Raw genomic sequence first — 23,798 nt, 5'->3', positions numbered from 1 at the left:
AAAGTCTATTAGGATTGCTTTGGATCACTGAATCGCTGAGAAGAATCAAGCCTTTTAGAGTTGATGATTGCACATTCTTGCTGTTACTGTATACAATTTATTTCTGGTTCCCCTTGTTTCCCTCAGCATCAGTTCATGTAAATCTTTCCAGGTCTTTCTATGATCAGCTCGTTCATCATTTTTATACAACAATAATATTCCATTATCTTCATATACTACAACTTATTCAGTCATTCCTCAATTGATGGTCACTAAATGCATTGTTGGTGGAGTTGTGAAATAATCCAACTATTCTAGTGAACAATCTGGAACTGTGCCCAAAGAGCTATAAAACTGTGCAATCCTTTGACCCAGAAGTGCCATTACTGGGTTTGTATCCCAAGGAAATTATAAAGGAGGGAAAAGGACCCACATGTGCAAAATTGTTCATAGCAGCTCTTTTTGTGATGGCAAAGAATTGGAAAATGAGTACATGCTTATCAATTGGAGAATGGCTGAATAAGTTGTGGTATATTAACATAATGGAATATTCTAGTTCTATAAAAAATGATGAACAAGTTGATTATAGAAAGGCCTGTAAAGATTTACATGAACTGAACTTGAGTGAAACAAGCAGAACCAGGAATACATTGTACACAGTAACAGCAACATTGTGTGATGTCAACTATGAAAGGTTTACTTCTTCTCAGCAGTTCAGTGCTACAAGGCAAGCCTAATAAACTTTGAATAGAAAAAGCCATTTGCTTCCAAAGGAATAATTATAGAGATTGAAGGTAAATTAACACATGTTGCGTTCACTTCTTTTTCTTTTTCCCTCATTTTTCCTTTTTATTCTGATTTTTCTCTCCCAATATGATTTATGAAAACTGTGTATTTTTTAAAAAGTAATGTACATGTATAACCAACAAAAATAACACATTTTTTAAAAAGAGATCTAGTTCATTGATATCAAACTCAAATAGAAATGCAGGCCATTGATCCACCCATGTCCTTGTAGGCTGCATATTGACTTGATTTTAAAATGCAATATGTTTTACTGCATTTTTATTTAGTTTGTTAAATATTTCCCCATTGTATTTTAATCTAATTTGATTGCACTCCAGAACTGTTGTTTTCTCAGTTGGTGGTATGCTTTCCACCTTTGATCTAGTTTCATTTTAAAGTGAAAAAAACTGAGACTCAGGAAGGTCAAGAGATTTGCCCACATTTACACAGGAAACAGGTGCAATTCTACCTCAGATCATGAACTTCAAATACAGTCCTCTTCCTTCTTCCCATGCTACTGATTTATGAACCTTTCATTATTCTAGTAGGACTTGCTAAGTGAAATTAGTAAAACATGGTCCCTTTTCTCGCGTTCTTTGGGGAAGACAAGTTTGAACATATGAAGCAATGGGAGGATTGTGTGAGATAGAAAAAAGCAAAAGCTGCTCTGACTTGTGTGATATTGAAAATAAACAGTGTAGAATTTCAGGGAGGTCAGAGCAATCTGAGGAATTTTCATAAAGAAGGTGAAAAGAGTCTGATATGTAAGACAGGTAAGTAGATATTGGAAAGCAGGAGAAAAAGTGGGAAGTAACACAGGTGATCAGCCTCCAGCAGAGTCTAGCAAGGAGGTCACCTGTTGAATGGTGAAATAGGGTTCTCTGTTCTCAGAGAAGCCCAGTTCTGTTTCTGACTATGTCTATGGATTTGGGGCAAGTCCCTTAAATGCCTCAGGTCTTGATTTTCCCATCTGCAAAATGAGGGTTCTGGATCTTAAAGGACCCTTCCAGTTCTGATTCTTCATCTCCTGCCTAAGAAGCTGAGATTCTAGGTGTTCACCTTTCCCAAGAGCCGCCCCGCTTAGGCCCCGCCCACGCCTCTGCGGTTTCCCTGGTGACCGCTCTTGGCGTCCCCCCTCCTTCCCTGCACCCTTTACATCCTCGGGTCCCCCGCCTCCGCCTGGGGCCGGCGAGAGGCAAGGGTCGCCGTGACCGGGGCTGCAAGAGAAGCTGGAGGAGGGGGCAGCAGCAGGGTCCCGGGGCAGCCGCCGCCCCCGGAGGAGGAGAAGGTGGAGGAGGAGGGAAGAAAGGAAAACATTGGCTGCTTCTTTCCCCCGATACAGCCCGGTTGAGGTTCGTGGACCGTGAGCGGGGATCAATGGGTGGAGGCGGGAGAGAGACCACCTGTCCCCCACCCCACATTCACAGCGTCTCCGCCCTTCCCGGACCCCCACTTGACTAAGGGTGGGAGGGAGGCAGAGAGGACCAGAGAGCAGTTGAGTCGGGAGCCCAGACCTGGTCCCCACCCTCTTTTCTGAGGATGCAAGCTGATGGGGTTGGGGGCAGGGCATTTTACTCATGGCCCCAAAGCCCTCCAACCTGCCCTCCTAAGCTCCAACCCTCGTCCCCTTAGCCTGCCCAGCTCGAAGAATCCCTCTGCATGAGCAGCTGAGCCTTCCAGAAGCTAAATTAGCAAAACCAGACCCCCCTCCCCACCCCATATCATGCACACCTGGACCACTCTGAGTTGATGATGATGATGATGATGATGATGATGATGATGATGATAGCAGTGCAATTAATCCAGACTTGAAAATAGGTGGAGAGAGAGGAAAACTGACAATCCTTGTTGTATGTAGGTATGTGTGTGTAACATACACATAGCTATCTTTCTATATGGATATAGGTATATATATTCACATATATGTTTATATATCTATATTACAATCCCACACACATACGTATAATCCACACATAGGTACAGATATATATACATGTATATTGTACTTTATTCCACATATGGATATGGATATGAATAGGTATGTACATACATATATATGTTATCTATATATCTAATCCATATATATCTATTCCACTCATATAAATTATTCCATTTTTTTAAAGTCCAAATGTGTCATCCTTACCTCAAGCCTAAAAATGTCTCTTTTCATCTCGCTTCCATTCTTTTCTACCAATCAGAATACAGCGTAATAGACAAACAGACAAATAGAGATCCATAATATATCTAGACAGACATAGATATTGATACTAGATAAAGTCTCCCAAAATATCTTGGGTTTACAGGCTAGATTTCTTTCTTAAGGAAAGTCTAAGCCCAAATAACTCTGGGCCCTCATTGAGTGGCCAACAATAGGTCCCAGGTCAAGCCCCACTTCATTATTGTTTAGGCTCTTTTGACAAGAAATCCTGAGGATCTTCCTCTCCCAGGATGGATTTTTTTTTTTTTTTTTTTGGACTAGGTAAAAGAAGTCATCTTTCGCCTCAATTCTTGCCTAGTCTTAATCAGTGATTAGGATGTTGCCTCAGTCAAAGTGAGACATGTTAAAGACCTTGGCTTAAAAAGGCCAAAGTGTCTTCCACTGCATCTAGGACTTTCCCCAGTCATACTCTGATCTATATCTGGCCACTGGACTTATGTGATTCTAGAGGAGAAAGTGAGGCAGGTAACTTTGTACAGTTCTCCCTCACTTAAATCCAATCCACTTGCTTGTTATGGCACCATTTCCCTGATATCACGGTCCTCTTCGAGAATGAAGAACACACAACAAAAGCAACATCTATCCATCCATCTATCTATCTGTCTGTCCGTCCATCTGTCCATCCATCCATCCATCTGTCTGTCCATCTGTCCATCCGTCCGTCTGTCTGTCTGTCTGTCTATCTGTCCCTCAATCCATTTATTTATCTCTTTATTATCTATCATCTCTACCTTAGTGTTAAAACCTTAGCTGGGTGAGGTTTGTGATTTTTGGTTCCTATGTGAAATATCCATAATTTGCAGGAAACTGGAAGGGCTCATGAGTCAAAGGTCCTAAATTGTTAGCCCCAAAGGTCACGTAGGTCTTAATCAAAGAAAGCCACAAACAGAATTCGAAATGTAGGAGAAATTCTTTGTTTTATTTTTTGGTTGGGAAGAGGTAATGATTTACTGAATTAAGGATATAGTCCTGTAATAGCTTTAATCCAAGAAATTTTCTTATTCCACCTATAAAAATGCATATCTTCTAAAGTTGACTTTAACCTTCTTTATTCTTTTAATATTGATGTTTGTTTCCTTAATTTTGTAGGTGGAAGTCCATAAGACCTGAGATACATCTTGGTTAACCATAAAATGTAAGTTAAGTTGTGCTTTATAATTCTTTATGAAGTAACTATATCATATTATACATATACGGATATTTATGTATATATAATAATATATATGTTTAACATAACTAATACATACCCATCAAAAATACTCAAATGATTCAAAATTATAAAAAAGGATATAATTGTATAATTGGCTACTCTTAGGATATTCCATAACTCTGGCAAAGGGGAATTTTTTAAAGAACAAATCTAAATGTACTTTATTCACTATTAGTTAAAGTAACATGACAATTACATCTTTCCTTGTAGATGTTCATGGTAATTTGTGAAGTTGGTATGAAAATTTCCAACTCTTTTAAATGAATGTGTATGGTAAAATAATTAGGTTGTACTATCTTCTGGACACACATTTAGATTTTTCCTGAATCTACTTTGTTTCTGTTCAGTCATTTTTAGGACATAAAATAACTCATCAAAGATCTGGTGATATTCAGTCCAGAAAAAGGATTTAGAAGGTGGGGAGTGATAGCTATTTTTAAGAATGCAAAAAGACTATCATATGGAAGATCAGAGGTCCCACCAAATCTCTTCTGAATACCAACAATGGAAAGGCTTTAGTTGTTTGATCTTTGACTCAGCACCTCCCATAAGCTAGCATCCCACTCTGCCTTCTGCTCAGAAATTTCCTGGCATTTCCCAAACACTGAGTCTAAACTTATGGTTTAATGCTTCTTTCTGTGCACTCTATAGCTGGCAACTGGAAAAGATCCCCACCAGTTCCTTTCTCTCTCTTGTTATCTCTCACTTCAGTCCTATCCCCAAGTCTCTGTCCATCTCATTTTTAGGAAAGGCATTAATAACCAGGACATACATGACTGTAGTCTGGGTGCCCAAAGACCTTTGTCATAATTCCAGAATCATCCTGGACTCAATCTTTGACATTGCCTCTAGTTCTGAGTTATCTATAGGGTTTGGAAGCACAGCCCTACCAAGCTAAGCTTGGGGAAAGTAACTAAGCTCAAAGCAAAAAAGAAAGAGGCTTTCTAAATTCCATCAATGTGGTGTCTAAATTTCAGCCTACAGTAGTGAAACCTCATTCCAGGCTAGAGAGACAAGAGTAGAAACTTTTCCTATTACTGATGCTCAGGATGGGTGTTTCCCACAATTCTCTTCTTCTCTTTCCCACAATTCTCTCCTCCTAATTTGTAATACAAATATATTATCACCTTAATTAATCAAGTAAGAGTCACAGTGCTGCAAGATTCCTTGGAAGCCATCTACTTCAGTTTAACCAATTCCCAAGGATGGATCCCCTTTTCAATTCTGACATGAATGTCTATAAATCAGATGCACTCTATGATTTACCCATATGCCTGATGAGTACTTAGTCAGGGTTCATACACCTCTAGTGAAGTTAAAGCCACTGTCTTTCTACCCATGAATAGCTCTAATTATTTGGGAGTTTTTCTTTATTTTAAACCAAAATTGACCTTCTTTTAACTTTTTATTTTCTGTCCTGCCAATCAGAACAAGTCTATTTTCTTTTCCATATGATAGTCTTTCACATTCTTAAAAATAACTATCATTTCCCACCTTCTAAATCCTTTTTCCCCGCACTAAATATCACCAGTGCTTTGATGAGTTATTTTATGTCCTGTTTCAAAGCCATTTACCAATTTAATTAGCCTTCTCAAGATGCTTTCCAATTAATCAATTTCCTTCCTAAAATGAAGTACTCCAATTTACTAACTCAAACAACAAATATGTGTATTGACATCTATTCTGCTGCCTCATCTTGCTATGAAAGTGATTCATTTCTTGACTACTAGGCAACTTTTATATAAGTTTTATCTACAAAATGCAATAGCATTAAGCAAAGGCCTGAAAATTGATTGGACTTGTGAGGCAGCTGAGGACTAGTCTGTCTAAATTCAGAAAGATTCATCATAAGAATTTTGACCCCAAAATGAAAATTTATTTTGGCCATAGTAACTATCAATTAAAGTATGGAGGGCTTACAAGATATGAGTCTTGGGGGAGGAATCACATGTAGAACTGTACAATAGAAAGAGCATTCAATTTGGAGTCAAAATACTTGGATTTCAAACCCTAGTTCTTTCACTTATTGTCTATGTGACTTTGGGCTTCCTTTCTTTCTTAAAATGATGAGATAGTAGTAGATGAATTATGAGATTGCTCCTAGCTCTAAATCTGTGGTCCCATGACAGGTCTTTGGAAGACCTGAGAAAATATAATTCTTAAACAGAAAAGAGATCATCAAATAGGAATTGATTACTTAAATCATTCTAATATCGGGATTTCTTTCTATTTGATTTGCAAACATTAACTTGGACACCTTTATACCAGCATGCATTTTGTCTAAAGTGAACTATCCTTATTTATGAATATACAATACAATCCTCTTACCGAATGGAAAAAGCAAGTGGGGTGTTTTAGGACAGGGAGAAGAACAATATAAGAGTAGACTTTGCTATAATTCTGGATTTGGATTTTTACTGCATAGATTAACTCTGGTTTCGATTTCTTTTTCCTTTTTTGCACTCACTTAAAATATCTCAACTTTTTTCACTTTAAAATTCAGTTTTTACCACCCCCCATTCAAAGTTTATGCCTTCAGGCTTGCCAGCAGGGTTTACGATACTTACATTAAACTAAATTTAAGAGTAAAGGTGCTCCCGCTGCTAATGTTCTCAGATCAGAGGAAAGCAAAATGAAGGGACTGGCAGCTGAAACTTTAATAGTAGGAAACGTTGACTGAGAACTTGAAAAAAAAAATTCCAGTTGATCTGGATGACAAAGAAGTCTTCTTGTTCATCTCAATGTACTGTACTTTGAAATGACAAACTTGACTTTGGTGGGTAATTATCTTTTAGAGTGAATTATTTTCTGCCCCAAGTTTTAAAAAAGTATGCATTTTATATTGAATATAGTTAGGCACATTTTATGGAGTCAGTATTAATGCTTCCCAGCCCTGTGTTGATGGGATGCGGAGACAAGAAGGTCTAACTACTATGACCTCAAGTCACTGTAGAACCTATTTAGACCCTTCAATTATTTGGGAAAATTTCTCCCCTTTAGGAAACTCTTTCTTACCATATCCCAAACTCCTAAATTGTACTCTGACCATAAGCTTCTCTTATTTCCTTAGAAGCTTTCAATCTACTTTTTCCTCTCAACATGATCTTCAGTCATTCAGTCATCCGTATTATACAGGTTTATCTCCTTCATTTTAATTTCACTCTATACTAATAATTTTAAGGTCATAAAATTTAAAATTTAAATTGGGGGAGATGTTAAAGAACATTTATTCTATCACCATCTCCCTCATTTTTCAAATAAGGAAATTGAAGGGGGCCAGTTAGATGGCACAGTGGATAGAAAACGAGAGCTGGAATAAGGAGCTCAGTTCAAATCTGGGCTTAAGCACTTTGCTGTGTGGTCCTGGTCAGGTCACTTAATTCTGCCTCCCTCCTCCCCCCCCAAAATAAAGAAACTAAAGTTTAGAGTTTGCTGATTCCTATTTACTTTGGCCTCTCCGATCTTATAATAAGACTTTGCCTCATTCTGCTATTTTCCATTCTTTATCATTTTTTTTTTATTACCAGTCTTCTTGGAAACAATTAATTTATACCCATTACTTCCACTTCCTCATTAACAACTCTTTAGCTCTGGCCTTTGTTCCCATTAAGGTATAGAAGCTATTCTATGTTCATGTTCATATGTTCTATGTTCTATGTATGTTCATGATGATGATGATGATGATAATGATAAAACTGCTGATGATGATAGCCAACACCTATATACCACAATGTGCCGGGAATTGGGCTAAGAACTTTCCAAGTATTATCTTATTTGATCCTCCCAACCACACTAGGAGAAAGGGACTATTTGCCTCATTTTACAGATGAAGAAACAGAGGCAGACAGATTAAGTGGCTTTCCAATTGCACAGCTAATAGGTGTCTAAGACTGAATTTGAATTTAGATTTTGCTGATTCCATGCTCAGCACTCTATCCACTACCTAGCTTCTAAAACTATGGTTCACAAACTCTATATGGGGTCTTGTAACTAAATTTGGGGAGGGTTGGAAAAAATATGATTTATTATCAGTAAATGGTTAATTTGTGTCCATTTTATAGTTTTTATTTTATATACCTATAGACCTGGAGTCATGTAAAAAATTTCTTGGGGAAAAAGAGTTGTGAGTGGAAAAAGTTTAAGAAGCTCTGCACTTCACTACCTGGCTGCCCTAATTACCCTTTCTCAGTCTTAGTCCCCTGGGACCTTTGTCTAGTATCAGACATTGGTGACCACTCCATCACTGAAATGTACCCCCTTGTCACCTGCACCTTTTAAAATTCCTACTTTCCTTTAAACCTCAGTTCAACCACTATGAAGTTTTTTCTGAACCCCATAACTATTAGTACCTTCCCCCCAAAAAAGTAATTTATTTTAATGTATTTTACATATATATTATTTCCCTTATATGTTATGTGTCCTATGCATGTTATCTTCCCCTATAGAAAGTAACCTCCTTGAAGGCATAGATTGTTTTGCTTTTATCAGAGTCCCTATAACCCAGAGCAGTGGGTGGTAAAAACTGGTGTTTAATAAATACTTTTGAGCTTGCTGTTGATTAGATTATTTGATACTTTTTCTTCACCATACCAAAGCTTGTAGCCCAGTGCTCGACCCCTAGCAGGCATTCTGTAAATGCTTATTCCCTTCTCATCACCTTGTCATTAGCACTGCGGTCACAGAAGCAGTCAGCATGAGGGCTAAGTTCCTATGGTTGGTCTGCACAGAGTTGGAGGAAAGCAGAGGACCCTTTAGATGTGCTGCTGGTGTACCATTTTTCAGGAATGACATTGCCATGGACATTTAAACCATTTAAGAGTTAGTCAAATTGGGCCAAATTTGGGTCCCTTAAGTTTGGGTTCTTTACAGAATATATATGACCTGTATGAGATTTTGTGACTTTAGAAAGAAGTCCCACTGAATTCCCAAGGAGACTTTTCCCTAATATGGTTTTATCTTTGTTTTATCCTTTTCTTCATTTACAATTTTAATCTCTTCAGTATCTTCACTAGTACAATGGCTTAATAGAAGCTAGCATATTGTGTTTTATGGTTCCCCAAAAAGCTTTACAAATATTAACTCATTTGATCCTCATAGTAACCTTGGAATTAGTATAGGTATTATTCTAATGACCATTTTACAAATGAAGAAACCAAAGCAAACAGATTTAAGTCCCTTGCCTAGGATCACAGTTGGTCAATGAAGCTGGATTGGAATTTAGGTGTTCTTGCTCCAGTTCACTCTCCCCTGTTCTATCTCCATTTCACTGACTCCTCCTAAAGCTCAACCATTCTAAAACATAGTTTATTTCCCCTCTTTACTGTTCTTCAGTCATGTCCACCTCTTCATGACCCCATTTGGGGTTTTCTTGACAAAGATACTAGAGTGATTTTCCATTTCCTTCTCCAGTTCATTTTACAGATGAGGAAACTGAGGCAAACAGGGTTAAGAGTCACATAACTAGTATCTGAGGCAGCTTTGAACTCAGGAAGATGAGTGTTCTATTCTAGTTGACCCTAATCTACTTCATACTAAATATACATATCATCCATCAGGTGGCTAAAAGCAAACAATGGAAAGAAGAAATAAAGAAAGTAAATAGGTCCAAATGCTCCCTAAGTTGGATAACTGAGTGGGTACTACATGAATGCTTTTGGTATCACCTGCTGCGGCAGGATATAGATCTCTGATGAGATCTCAATTTTTTGAAACACTTCATTAAAATAAATACTATTTCTGCTCTTTTCTTGTAGTCCACAATGACTTTGCCACCTGTGCAGATAGATTACTCAAAGCTCGCCCTCTTAACAAGAAAGAGGGGAACATGTTCTCCAGTAGGTCTCACAAAGTAAGTGGCTTAAATTATGGAATTTGGGGGGTTTGTTTCATTTCTATTTTTAACCTTTGTGGTCCTCTGTCTTGCTAAAATTCCAGGGGGCATAGAGGAAGGGTGGTCAAGGAAGAGGAATGAGGAAAATAGATGGAGTGAAATTAGTCCCAAGAAATTATAATTGTTCATCAATTCTATGGATAAAAGAATGTATTCAGGTCATTTACTCCCATCCTAGACATAGTGAAATTAGAGGATCTTAGAGATCTAATATTTGTCACTCACAGTGGATTGGGTCTGAGTTAAGACCAGAAATAATTACTCAAGTGTCATTGATGACCATTGATTGAGTAGGAAGACTATCATGAAGACTCAGAGTATATCAGAACTTAAAGGGATCTTCTCAGAGATCCCTTTACTCACAACTAGAGTAGCATCTCATCTATAGTGATCTAGGTTCTCCTTAATGATTTTCAGAGACAGAACTCACTTCTTCCAAGGGCAGCCAATTCCCTTTTTTGATAGCTCTAATTCCAAAGTGTTTTTTTTTCTCTCCATATTATCTCAAAGGTATTTCTTTGTAACTTTTACCCAGTGTTCTAAATTCTATGTTTTGGATTAAGGAGGGAGGTTGGGGACTTTGCACAGCCCTCCCTTACTTCATTCCAATTCACTTGTATGATATGGCACCAGTCCCCTAATGTCATAGTACTCTTCAAGAAACAGAAATGTTCAATTTCTCCCATATACAACACTGTATTCTCCTTTAGATATGCTCCAGTTAAATTTTTTTTAATTTAAAAATAGAAATCACAGTTCTGAAACAAACAAAAGCCTCTGAAAATAAACATATAAAATAATTCTCATAGTAAACAATCATACTGCTAGCAATTTTTTTGCATTTCAACTGAATAGATTAGATTGTAAAATAAAATATGGTATATATTATATGCCATATTTACATAATACCTAAAATATTAGATATTAATATATATTACTATATCATTTTAAATTCTATCATTACAGCTTCAAAGTTTAAAATTGAAGACTATGACTATCCTGTCCCAAAGGGATCATGTTGGTTTAGATTCTGGAATTTACAGTTTTTCTCACCTTGAAAATTTTCCGTCCTACATAATAAATACTTGAATGCAATTACTTAAAAGGTTTAACTCATTTTACTTAGTCCTGTGCAATACTGTTCATCCCTGGGAGGATCATGGGCCCTAATATTAGTAGCCTTCTTTTTTCTATCTGTCCATCTTGTCATCTTTCTATTTGGCACTTCACTTCTCTTCCAATTTATTTTTATCTCATTTAAATTTAGGGCTCAGTTATTAAAAATTAAAGATGAGACAGATAAGTATCTAGAAATGAAATGGAAAGGATTGACAAAAGAAGAGGCAGCTGGGTAAGTGGAACCTTTAAAAACCTTTGTGTATAAAGTTTGTTTCTTTTGTCTTGATTCTCTGTTGAAATTTCCATTTCTCCTATTCAGTATACCTTTTTCATTGGAATATGGCATTTAAAAATTAAACATCAATTAAATAATGATGAACCATTTCTACTGATCTTACATATATCAAAGTCCTTTAATTTTGTGGCTCTCATAATTCTCGTATTTACCAAGGTATTATGATATCACATTTGCAATATTTTAGTTAAGGTTTTGTCATTAATTGCCTCTTAACCTTCTTTTTAAGGTGTTTTTACAGTCATGAGAAAAAAAAAAACTTGCATTAGGAGAGCTTATTAGAGTCATATTTTTCCCCCTGGTACTTTTATCTTAGCCCCTATTAATGTACCTCTTTACTTCCAAATACTGACTTAAAAGACTAGGAGGAATGGAGAATGTATAATGATATAACTGACATTTATATAATTTTTAAATGTTTACAAAACCTTTATGGACATTATCTCAATTGTCCCTCATAATAGTGCTATGAGATAGGTACCAGAGGTCACATCCCTATTTATCAGATGAAGAAACTAATGACTCTACATGGAAGAAATTTTAGTATGTTTAGATTTTTTTTTAATGTGAAAACATATGCTTAATTTTTTTTTTGCCTGATATGTATATTTGATTATCTTTCCTTGTTAGATTGGGAGAAATTGACAAAGACCTAGAATAGCATTTAAGTGGACATCATAATTTTTTTTTACCTGTAAAATAAATGGTTTTGTTGGAGTCTAATGTGATATACTAAAGTGTTAGCTCTTAAATAGAATCTTTTTTTTAGGATCCCAAAATCAGAGAATGGAATTGGAAGAAAATCTTCCCTCCTGTATAAATGTAGAAACTGATTTAAAAAAAAAATTTTTAAGTGACTCTTAAATTTCTTTCATGTGACTTATTTGATAAAATAGTTTAATTTAATTTTGATAAAATCTGTGAACATCTTAAAATTAAAATTTGAAGTTGAATAATTGAAATATGGAAAATATATCATTAGCAAAATAATATGTTCTATTTTGTTAGTAGTATTTTGAAACAAAAAAAGGCAGTGCTTTTAGTATTTTATTAAAGTAATAAATACTTTGTACTAATTTCTGATGTTTCTCAACCAGCGATTGATCATTACTGATCATTAGCACATCTAGATACTCTTTTTGGAAAACATGCTTGCTGTTATAAAAGAGTAAAATCATAAGGGCTAAATTTTTGAAAGAATATGATCCTAAATTAATTTAGGAGACATCATACAAATTAACTGCGTAGTGATAGATAAACATAAAGCTGAAGTGATCCTCTAAAGCCTTGATTAAATCTTTCACTGTTAAGAGCAAGTGGTGTGTGTTTGTGTGTGTGTGTGTGTGTGTGTGTGAGAGAGAGAGAGAGAGAGAGAGAGAGAGAGAGAGAGAGAGAGAGAGGAGAGAGAGAGGAGAGAGAGACAGAGAGACAGAGAGACAGAGACAGAGAAAGACAAGAGGGACAGAGACTCTGTATGTGTGTATGTGTCTAAGAGAAAGACAGAGACAGACAGAGAAAGAGAGAGAGACAGAGAGAGTGGGTGTGGGTGTGTGAGAGAGACAGAGAGAGAGAGAGAGAGAGAGAGAGAGAGAGAGAGAGAGAGAGTATAGGAGAGAAGGGAAGAAGCGGAAGGAAAGGGAAGAAGGTGACCTGAAAGTCACCTTTTATAGATAAAAAGAAGAGGAGAGTATGAATCTGAAATAGTGGCAACTTGCTTTTATCCTGCATTTATGCTTCATGTAATACAAATGGACAGCTTTTAAATAAATTTGCATAAATAATTAACAAATTAATACACAAAGTACATTTGGATTTTGCCAGCACATCTACCTGAGTGTGCTGGCTGAAAATAAGTACTGAATATTTAAGTGTGACAATATTCATGCAGTCTATGGAAGGCCCTTATAACATGTTTTACAAAGTTTTTCATGACATAAAATTTTAAATTAACTTTTATAAAATAACTATACAATCCTGTATTTTGATGTTCTTTATGCTGTGCATTAATGGGGATTTGGGATAAATACAATTCTCATTTTAACTTGATGTTCTTGCCACTAAGAAGTGGTAGAGAAGATTCATGTTTAATACATTATGATGCTGTAGCTATTTTTAAAGGCAAATATTATGTATCTCTGGTGGTGGAGTTCTGCTTTAAAGGTAAAGAAAGCAAAATACCTTTAAACAATTTATTTTGGATTTACCTAGTACTCTAGATTACTTGGCAAGGTATGTAATGTATAGCTTCCCAAACCATAGCAGAATGGGATTTGTTCTCAGGTATTCATGTCCACTGTCAGTTCTCTCCCCCCCACAAGGGGATAAGGTGGGCATCCTGCTGATCTTAATCCTAAACCTCACTGTGGTTTATTTCCATTGATTCTGAAAGACTGGATTGAACTAGAATGAATTCATCTAGGAGACAGAGCTAGCTTAGTGAATAGAGAACTGGTTTCATAATCAGAAAGTTGTGGGTTCAAGTCATGTCTCTTATTGGCTATGTCACCCTGGGGGGCAAGTCACTTGTCAAATCTCCCAGGAAATTTTCAAAAGTAATAAATTATAGAGCAGGTCCCATCCTGAATTGCTAGAAGAAGTTTCCTTACTGAGATCCTTATCCCCCTCAAAATCTAAACCTTTATTGCAACCACAATACACAGACACACATAATTATCGTAGTTTCAGTGATAGGACATCAACCAAACAAGTACTTAAGGAAGAAATTATTTTGGAGAAAGGGAGACAGAGCTTGAGACTTAGAAATATTGAATTATTTTGCTTTTTATTTTTGTTAATTTTTTTCATTTGGTAGCTAATATAGGAAGGGAGAGAATAGGAAGTAAAAAGCTTTTAGCTAAAATGAAAAGCAGAAGCTTTATTTATGGAAACTTGAAGAATTGGTTAAAATATATATTTTTTTATTTGATCTTTGCAATAATCCTGGGAGATAGGTGCTATACATTTTACAGTTAAGGAAAGTGAGTTTTCAAGGGTCACACAGCCAATTAAGTATCTGAGGCAAAATTTGAATTCTGATCTTTGTGACTCTAGGCTCAGGGTCTGTCCACTGTGTCATGTAGTTGTCCCTAAAAGAGACAAAAAAAGGAGGAACTTCTGTTTCTATTCAGTGTTAAAGATCTTGGCATAGTGAAGTTGGCTTCAGAACCAGAGACCTGAGTTCAAATTCTGATGCCGATATATAGATATAGATATAATATATAAATTGTTTTATACACATACACTGTTTGTATGATTTTAGGCAAGTAATTTAACCCTGTTTACCTCAGTTTCCTCATCTGTAAAATAAACTGGAAAATCAAATGGTGACTCACTCCAGTATCTTTGCTAAAAAAATCCTAAATGGGGTTCACTACCTCCTAAAGTATCCCATTCCACTTTTGCTTAGCACTTATTCATCTTATATTTAAATGAAATCTGCTCCCTGTGACTTCCATTTCTGCTGTCCATAACCAGTTGTTTTTTTCTCTTTTAAACATATGGTTTTAAAAATATCCAGTCTCAAGGAGATTTTTGCTGTAGGAGCTGAATTTTTTCCCATTTAAAGAATTCACATTTGGCCTTCTAATAATAGCTAATGAGAAAGATACAATATATTAATTTAAAAAAAAAAAAGCTCTTTATAAGCATGCATGTCAGCCTTCCTCCTCTCATTAGAAAAAGTAGGGACCGTGGATGTAGCAATTTGTAAAAACTGTCAGACATGATGACTGTGTTGGTTGACTTTGCTGAAACGATTACATTTTCTGTTGTTGTAAGGAAGAGTATAAATTGGGGGATGGCTAAGGAAAAGTTGCATGTAAAAACAAAATGAAAGAATAAAATTATTAGAAAATAAATGTATAAATTAAGGATACAAAATTAGTGTATGAAATATTTAAAAATAAATCTATGAATTTAAAATGGATGATGTTATTCAGTTGTATTTGATTCTTCATGACCCCATTTGGAGTTTTCTTGGCAAGGATACTAGAATGGCTTGCTATTTCCTTCTCCAGATCATTTGACAGATGTGGAAACTGAGGCATACAGGGTTAAGTTCCTTGTCCAAGGTCATACAGCTAGTAAGTTTCTGGATCTGGATTTGAATTTAGGTCTCTGAGATCTAATGTTCTATTCACTGTGCTACCTAGGTGCCATCCTTAAATTCCATTAATGTTGTTTCCCTCTTCCAAGATTCCCTTCCTTCTTAATCCCTGTGGGGACTCAAACTAGGCTGTCTAAAAAAAGGACCACATCCTCTCTCAGTAGTAAAATTGCAATCACCCAACCCAACCCAGCTATTATTTGCCCCAATTCCTAGGCTACTTCTGGGATAAATATTACATTCAGTAATAAGCAGGGAATGAGGGAAAAGATATAGGATATTCTTAATTTTTAAAAAATCAACCACCCAGATAACCTAAAAAGTGATATGTTTACACATAGCCTTTTCATTTAATTTTATTATTAATCCTATTAAATCTTTTCAGACTTTTGAATTATGAGTTCATTGTTTTAAATTATAAGTTTTTGTAAATTACTTAAAACTCATTTGTTAAACATTCAAAATAAGTCCTTTTTTAGGATAAAACTATAATTCATACATCTGAAAGAGGAGTGAATTTGTTTGGATTTTTCAGGTTGTTGTCTCTGTTTAAGAAATTAGGTTTAAAATATAATTTATTGTTTTGGACCATTTTATAAATGATTTTTAGATGATTTAGGATTTCTTAGCAAGGACTCACTCCCTTCCCACTGACTTTGACCTTCTTTTATACTTTCTCTAGGATTCAACCTTTAATCTATTTCCCATAAGGATTGAAAAACACTCATCCTTAAAAGACTAGAGTAGTGATATAAAACTCATCTCCAACTCTACCCCACCCCCAAGGGCCACAGCCCTGCTCTCTTTTCTCTGTTGGAAATTGGAGACATTGCGATAGCCTAGGTCACCTTGAGACTGCTCAGCATGCCATCAGCCAGTGTCAATCCAATGGTGCTTTCGCCTTCCCAAGGCCACTGCCGAGCCCTGTTTGCTATTTGGCTGTGTCTGATTTGAGTCTCCTACACATACATGATTAGGTAGATTTTATGTTCCCTGTAGGATCATCTCTTCTACTCCTTTGTCACATAAAATATTGGTTTGTGTGTTACCTTAAAGGTATTTTGTATAAGAAAATGAGAAAAAGGCTAATTTCTACAATAAATAATAAAGAAATTTTCCCAATTAAAAAAAAAAACATTTAATTTTTTTAATCACATTTACTTGGATCTGCAGTCAGGAAATTTCCTCTTATTGAGTTCAAATCCAGCCTCAGATACTTACTAGCTTTGGGACCTCAGGGAAGTCTCTTAACCCCGTTTGCCTCAGTTTCCTCCATCTGTAAAATGAGCTGGAGAAGGAAATGGCAAACCACTCCAGTATCTCTGCCAAGAAAACCCAAATGGGGTCACAAAGACACCGACTTGACTGAAAAATGACTAAACAACAATCCATTCTCTACATAGCTGCTAAAGGAATTTTCCTTAAGAATAAGTCTGAGAATACTTCCTTAATAAACTCCACCAGATTCTGGTATCAAATACAAAAGTCCTTTTGTTTGGTCCCTTGAATGCTCTTCATAGTTTAGTCCCTCATCCTTTTCTTGCTTTCTTACATTCTACTCCACTCCATGAATGTTCTATACCAGTAACACTTGCTGTCCTCCACACATGATATTATATCTCCTCCCCCTGTACCTTTTTCACTGGCCATTCCCTCTGCAGGAGATAATCTCCCTCTTACTTACTTCCTCATCCCAGGCTTCCCCAAAGACTCAGCTCAAATGCTATCTTTTGCTGAAAGAATTTTTCCACTTCCTCCAGACTTAGATACTTACTAGTAGGATATCACTAGTTGGTCATTTAAGCTACTGTCCACCTTGGTTTCCTCATCTGTAAAATGGGGATGATAATAAAATCTCCTTCCTGAGGTTATTGTGAAGCTTAAATGAGACAATATTTATATTAAATTTTACAGACTTTGCTTCTAAGATCAGCTTGCATTTACTTTATGATAGTATCTTGGTGTTCCTGTAATTGTTGTTCAGTCATCTCACTCTTTGTGACTCCATTTGGGGTTTTCTTGGCAAAGATATTGGAGTAGTTTGCCATTTATTAATCCAACTCATTTTTACAGATGAGGAAACTGAGGCAAGCAGAGCTATGCGATTTACCCAGGGTCACCCAGCTAATAAATATGTTAATAATTGTCTCAGATCTTCTCAACTCTAAGCTTAGTGCTCTCTCCATTGTTTGCCATATACTTAATGCTTATTAATTGACTGAAAAAAAAATAAACTTGATCACCCTATTTGGAAAAGCCTGGCCATGTCAATTTTGAACTCTCTATACTTTTGTTTGATTTGTAAAGGCCATATTGAGATATGTGGTGAAGTGAATGGAATCTGACATTTAGAACCTGAATTCTATTTCCCTCCTAGTCACTTGTGAATTATATGAACACAGAGAAGCATTTTAATACCCCAGAACCTCAGTTTCTTCATCTGTAAAACAGAGATAATATTTGCATTACTTCTCTCACAGGGATGTTGTGAAAATCTACTGAAATAATATATGCAAAGCACTTCCTAAAGCTTGAAGCATCATATAAATATCAGACAGTAGTATCATATAAAAGTTGGGCTGTGATATAGGCTAACTACTTGAAGGATTGCATCGATGTGGGTAGTTCCTCCAAGGGTGCCCATAACTACCCAACCATGTCCTCATCTTCTATACCTGTCATGTATAGTTTCCTGTACATCTTCTACATGGGTGTGATAGCATATACTGGAAGAAGGCCTTTGCCAGCTCTTAATAACACATGACCTGCTGAGTACATGTACTGTCAATCAATTATCCTTTGCTTTCTCTGATCAGCTTCTTTTCAGGAAGGTATCTCTCTTTGGGGAAGCTAGATGGCACAGTGGATAGTTTAATAGGCCTGGAGTCAGGCACTCGTATTCAAATCTGGCCTCAGACATTTGCTAGCTGTGTGACTGAGCAATTCACTTAACTTTGCCTCAGTTCCTCATCTGCAAAATGAGTTGGAGAAGAAAAATGCCAAGAAAACCCCAAATGGAATTAAGAACAGCCACACATAATTTAAAAATGACTAAACATTGAACAAACAAAAAAATTGCTCTTTTGCTGCACTTTTTTGGGTGAAACTTTTTGTAGTAATTAATATTTTTCAGCCTTGTCCTTTGCTTATCTATTGTTTTGTTGACCCACAACTTAAATCCCTTGGAAAATATAGTGTGCCCTAACTTGTATCAATGAGGGCACTAATAGCTAAATAATACTGATGTTAAAAAGATAGACCTTTGTCTCAGGGAGAATTGTTGGATCATTAAAAGGATGATATAGTTTTCTCCAAAATAATCCAGCTTTCTTTCTTCCAGTTTGAAATATAATCCTTTTATATATTATATATTAATAAGATCATATCACTTCACTACTCAAAAGACTTTCAGTGTCTTGGGGCCTCGTATTTATAGTTGGAAGGCACTTTTGAAGGCATTTAACCCAAAAGTTTCATTTAATATAATCATGATAACTAATATTTGTATAATGCTTTAAGGTTTGTAAAGGACCTTACAAATATTTGTAATGGGCTGAGGTTTGAGTTGATGCACTGAGGTCCCAAGCATGTGAGGCTAAATAGTAATTGGACCATACTCTATTAATATACATGCTTGGATAAAGAATGGCCCCCACCCACTCTCTGTGCAGGTCCTGATGTGTTGTATAGGAAATGATGATTTTGGTGGGTGGAGGCAGAGAGACAGGAAGAGAGGCTGGGAGAGATTGGCCTGGGTTCTATGCTGGGAGCTGCTGGTCGTGTGGCTTCTGGTCTAGCTAGCTTCTTGACTTAGCTGCACACATTGCTATTGCCCATTCTCTTCCACCTCCAATCCTTCTTCACTGAGAATAAAGAAAGACGATTTTCCCCTAACCTGAATTCCTGACTCCGGCTGATTTTAAAATACGCGGTCATCACAAATATTATCTCATTTAATCCTCATAGTAACCATGGAAAGTAGATATTATTACTATTTCAATTATTGTTTATTATTATTACCCTCATATTACATATGACTGTCTATATAATCCATAAGCACTCAGCTAGTAAGTGTCAGAGTCAAGTTTTGAACTCAGTTCTTCTTGACTCCAGGCTTAGTGTTCTATCCGATGTGCACTTAGCTACCTGAAAAATTAAATAACTCATGCTTAAGGTCACTCGAATCATGCATGACCTTGAACAAAGTCAGGATTTAAATTTATGCCTCCTAACTCCAAAGCAGAAATTTTCATTGCATCAAATATAAATTTCTTATTTTCTTGCATTCAAGGGCTTCCAAAATCAGGTTCTAAATTAACCCCATTTAGGCTTCAATTATATTACTACCATTCATATACTCTGCTTTTCAGCCAAACTACTCTTTGTTCTTTCCCACGTTTCCACCATACCCTCTTCTAAGTCTTTGCCTTGATAGAACTATCTCTCCCATGTCTGAAATGGTCTCTTACTTCCACTTCTCTCTTTCCCCAGGGATAGCCTTTCTTTTCTTTCAAAGCTCAGATAGAACTTGTATGAAACCTTCTCTGACCCACTTTGATGAAAATGTTTCTCCCCTTTTAGATTTTTAACTAGTACCCTTATTGGAACTCTCCTTGGTGCTTATCTCTCTTGTTCCTGTCATATTTAGTTATACACAAATCAGTCCCTCCCCTTTCATTAGATTACAAATCCTTTGAGAGCAAGGTCTTGGTATATCTATTGTTGTATCATCAGAACTTAACATAGTACATTCTACAAAATAGGAACTAGATTTTTAAAAAAAAGCACTTTATAATAACAAGATTATGGGACCATCAACTGTGATGGACTTGGTTCTTTTCAACAATGTGGTGATTCAATAGACTTGTGGTGAAAAGGGCCATCTGCAATTTAGAGATAGAAATATGGAAAATGAATGTGAATAAAAGCATAGTATTTTCATCCTTTATTGTTGTTGTTGTTTGTGGTTCTTTTCCCCTTTTGATCTTTTTTTTTTTTTGAGCAGCATGGTGAATATGGAAACATATTTAAAAGAATTGCACGTGTTTTATCTATAATGGATTGCTTGCTACTTGGGGAGGAGGGAAGAGAGGAGAGAGGGAGTAAAATTTGGAACACTAAATTTTTCAGGTTATGTTAAAAACTGCTTTTACATGTATTTAGAAAAACAAAATATTATTAAAAACAAAAAAAGAAGCACTTAAATACATTGGTAAATAAAATGCATTTTAAAATACATTGATAAATTGGATTGAATGAATATTTTCTGAGTGAATTAATGTTGTTATTCAAAATGATACCATATAAAATTAAATCCTAACCCCTATATCTAACCAAAATCTATTTTCTAGTTATATTTCAATAGATTTACAAAAGTTCTTTTTTTGTCAGAAGTTGTAAAATACAAAGTCATTGTGTATAGCAGGTTACTAAGACTAGTGTTTTAATAGAATGTAAGCTCTCCAAGGGCTGTCTCTTTCTCTATATATCTTTAGTGCCTAGCATAGTGCTTGGTACTCATTGGGTACTTTATAAATGTTTTTGAATGAGTAAATACATTCTAGGAAGCCATAAATTGATTAGGGATTCTTTTCCTTCCCTAATCTCTAGCCAGTATCATAATCTAATAGTCTTTTGTGAAATAAAAATAGACAGGGATGCCTCATTTATTCTGTGATCAGATACAGATGAAGCTCAGGCATCTAGAATATAGACACAAAATCTGTTGTAAGAAGAAGAGGCCCTATGGAGAGGGTTGTCTGCAAGCCTTGCATTGACTTAGAATTCAGAGTAAAAATCAATGTACTTACCTAGTGGACTCAGTCACTTGTTTTTTTTACTCAGGCAGCCATCAATTCTTCCTACATTTCTACAGGTAGCATGTTGAAACATGAAGAAAAGAGAAGATTAGTTTAGAAACCAGAATATTGAGGGTGGGAGGGAATGGACAAAATACTCAGTTTGCTACTAAAGTCCAGCAGTTAGAAGAATACAACAAAGGGGTAAATTAAGCTCCATACTCTTGAGAATACCCTGTATTACTATAGAGAACAAAAATTGATGAACCTTAGTCATAGGAAAAGTTAAATTAAATCTATCACACTGTTTCAAGAAAACAGAGAAGATTGTCATATATTTATTTTAGGAAGATCTCTATTCAAATTGGTTAATATAAATTTTTAAAATGTTTTTGGCATTTAGCTTTTTGGAAAATTCAGCTGTGTGAATCAATATATTCCATCAGGTTCCAGATAAGAATTCTTCCTCTTAGTTGTAAACTCCTTTCCAAAATTTATTTTGTGATTATTTTGTGTATATAATTCACATTTACAATTACTCCTTTCTTTTCCCCAGTAGAAAGGTTTCTTCTTAAGGGCAAGGATTTTTGCTTTCATGTGTCTATCACCTAGCACACTGTCTTAATAAACATTGCTGAATGGACTTTTAGACACATGTTTAAAGAACTGAACTACTTACCTGGAAAATTTTCCCTTCCTAGTTTCTCCCTGTATCCATCAGAATTTAAGACAGAAACAAAACTTGCTAACACAATCAATGACAGAGTCAGGATCCAAAAGGCTCATGACAAAGTCTGTATCTTTGTGCTGAATGAAATAAAATGAAATCCAATAGGGATAAATGTAAAGTTTTGCTCTCAGGTGCAAAAAATCAGCTTCACAAGTATAAGATTGGGGATGCATGGTTACTTCATTCTGATAAAGACCTGAGAGTTTTAGGGAAGTATAAGCTCAACTTGATGACCAAAAAAGCCAATGATATCTTGGGCACCATTAAAAGGAGCATAACTGGGGCAGCTAGATGGCACAGTGGATAAAGGACCAGCCCTGAAGTCAGGAGGACCTGAGTTCAAATATGGTCTTAGACATTTACCACTTACTAGCAGGGTAACACTGGGCAAGTCACTTAACCCCAATTACCTCAGCCAAAAAAAAAAGGGGGGGGGGAGGCAATGCTTCCACTGTACTATACTCTCTTTTAAATCAATTCAGTTGTGTTTTCAGTCATGTCTACTCTTTGGGACCCAATTTGGGGTTTTCTTGGAAAAGATGCTGGAATGATTTTTCATTTCCTTCTTCAGCTCATTTGACAGACGAGGAAACTGAGCAAACAGGGTTAAATGATTTACTAAGGTTCACACAGCTAATAAGTTTCTGGGATAAGATTTGAAGTTAGGAAGAGGAGTTTCCCTGACTGAAGGTCTGGTGCTCTATCTACCATACCACAATGAACCTCTTGGTTTTGGTTTTGGTCTTGTGTTTGGTATTAAGCACTTAGTACTTAGTTTAAGGACATGATAAGCTGAAAAGAGTCCCGAAGAGACAACAACAATGAGGTAGGGCCTTGAGTCTCTGTCACATGAGAATTAATTGAAGGAATTAGGTCTGATTATCCTGGAGAAACAAAGACATAGAAGACTCAATAGCTGTTTTCAAATATGTGCAAGGATTATTACAGGAGGAGGGATTTAGCTTATATTTGGTCCCAGAGTACAGGACTAGAATTTGAAATCTGTGCACCCATACATTGGAAAGAGGCCAATTTATTCTCTGTATTACATATTGCAAATATAGTTTAATAAAAACATTAGATTGTGGATCTAAAATTAGGGGTTTAAACCCCCTTATATGCCCGAGAAAGTTACAAGAACTGCTAACTCTTGATCCCATGATTAAACCCCATGGCTTTCTCACTTTTAAAGGATAATAGTCATCCATTGGTCTTAGGAACCAAAAATTTTGGTGCAATTCCAAATAAAAGTAATTAACTATTTATTAAATTCTTCCCTACTCCTGGCCATCATTATACTTACTTTCCCCCTAGCCTATAACATACTTCTACCGCACAAAACCAGCAATTTCCCACTATTGTGTAAAAACACAGTCAAACTAGCCTTTTTCACTAGCCTCATCCCCTTAGCCCTATTCATCCACTCTGGGCAAGAAGCCACAATTACAAATTGACAGTGGTTCTCAATAAATACATTTAACCTAACAATAAGCTTTAAGTTAGACTACTTCTCCATCATCTTTATCCCCATTGTATTATACGTCACATGATCCATTCTAGAATTCTCAATTTGATACATGCACACTGACCCAAACATTCACCGCTTTTTCAAATACTTAATTATTTTCTTATTTACCATAATCATCCTTGTATCCGTAAACAACCTAT

General features: G+C 36.0%; 1 protein-coding gene across 3 annotated transcripts in view; it reads left to right on the top strand.

Moving 5' to 3' along the window:
• The window catches only part of TTC29 (tetratricopeptide repeat domain 29), a 262,443-nt gene that overhangs the window by 31,340 nt on the left and 207,305 nt on the right, over window positions 1–23,798 (top strand). Inside the window, exons 1-4 of one of the 3 annotated variants that reach the window (XM_031942003.1) lie at window positions 1,888–2,117; window positions 4,073–4,118; window positions 9,947–10,041; window positions 11,351–11,434. In XM_031942003.1, coding sequence (XP_031797863.1) covers window positions 9,953–10,041; window positions 11,351–11,434 — 173 coding nt within the window. In that variant the 5' untranslated portion in view covers window positions 1,888–2,117; window positions 4,073–4,118; window positions 9,947–9,952. Of the gene's footprint in view, window positions 1–1,887; window positions 2,118–4,072; window positions 4,119–9,946; window positions 10,042–11,350; window positions 11,435–23,798 lie in introns of those variants that run through there. The other 2 variants (XM_003773156.3, XM_031942002.1) reach the window with 2 other exon arrangements.

The sequence above is a fragment of the Sarcophilus harrisii genome, chromosome 6 (assembly GCF_902635505.1).
Source record: "Sarcophilus harrisii chromosome 6, mSarHar1.11, whole genome shotgun sequence".
NCBI lineage: Eukaryota > Metazoa > Chordata > Mammalia > Dasyuromorphia > Dasyuridae > Sarcophilus > Sarcophilus harrisii.
This window is presented reverse-complemented; position numbering and strand designations above follow the sequence as displayed.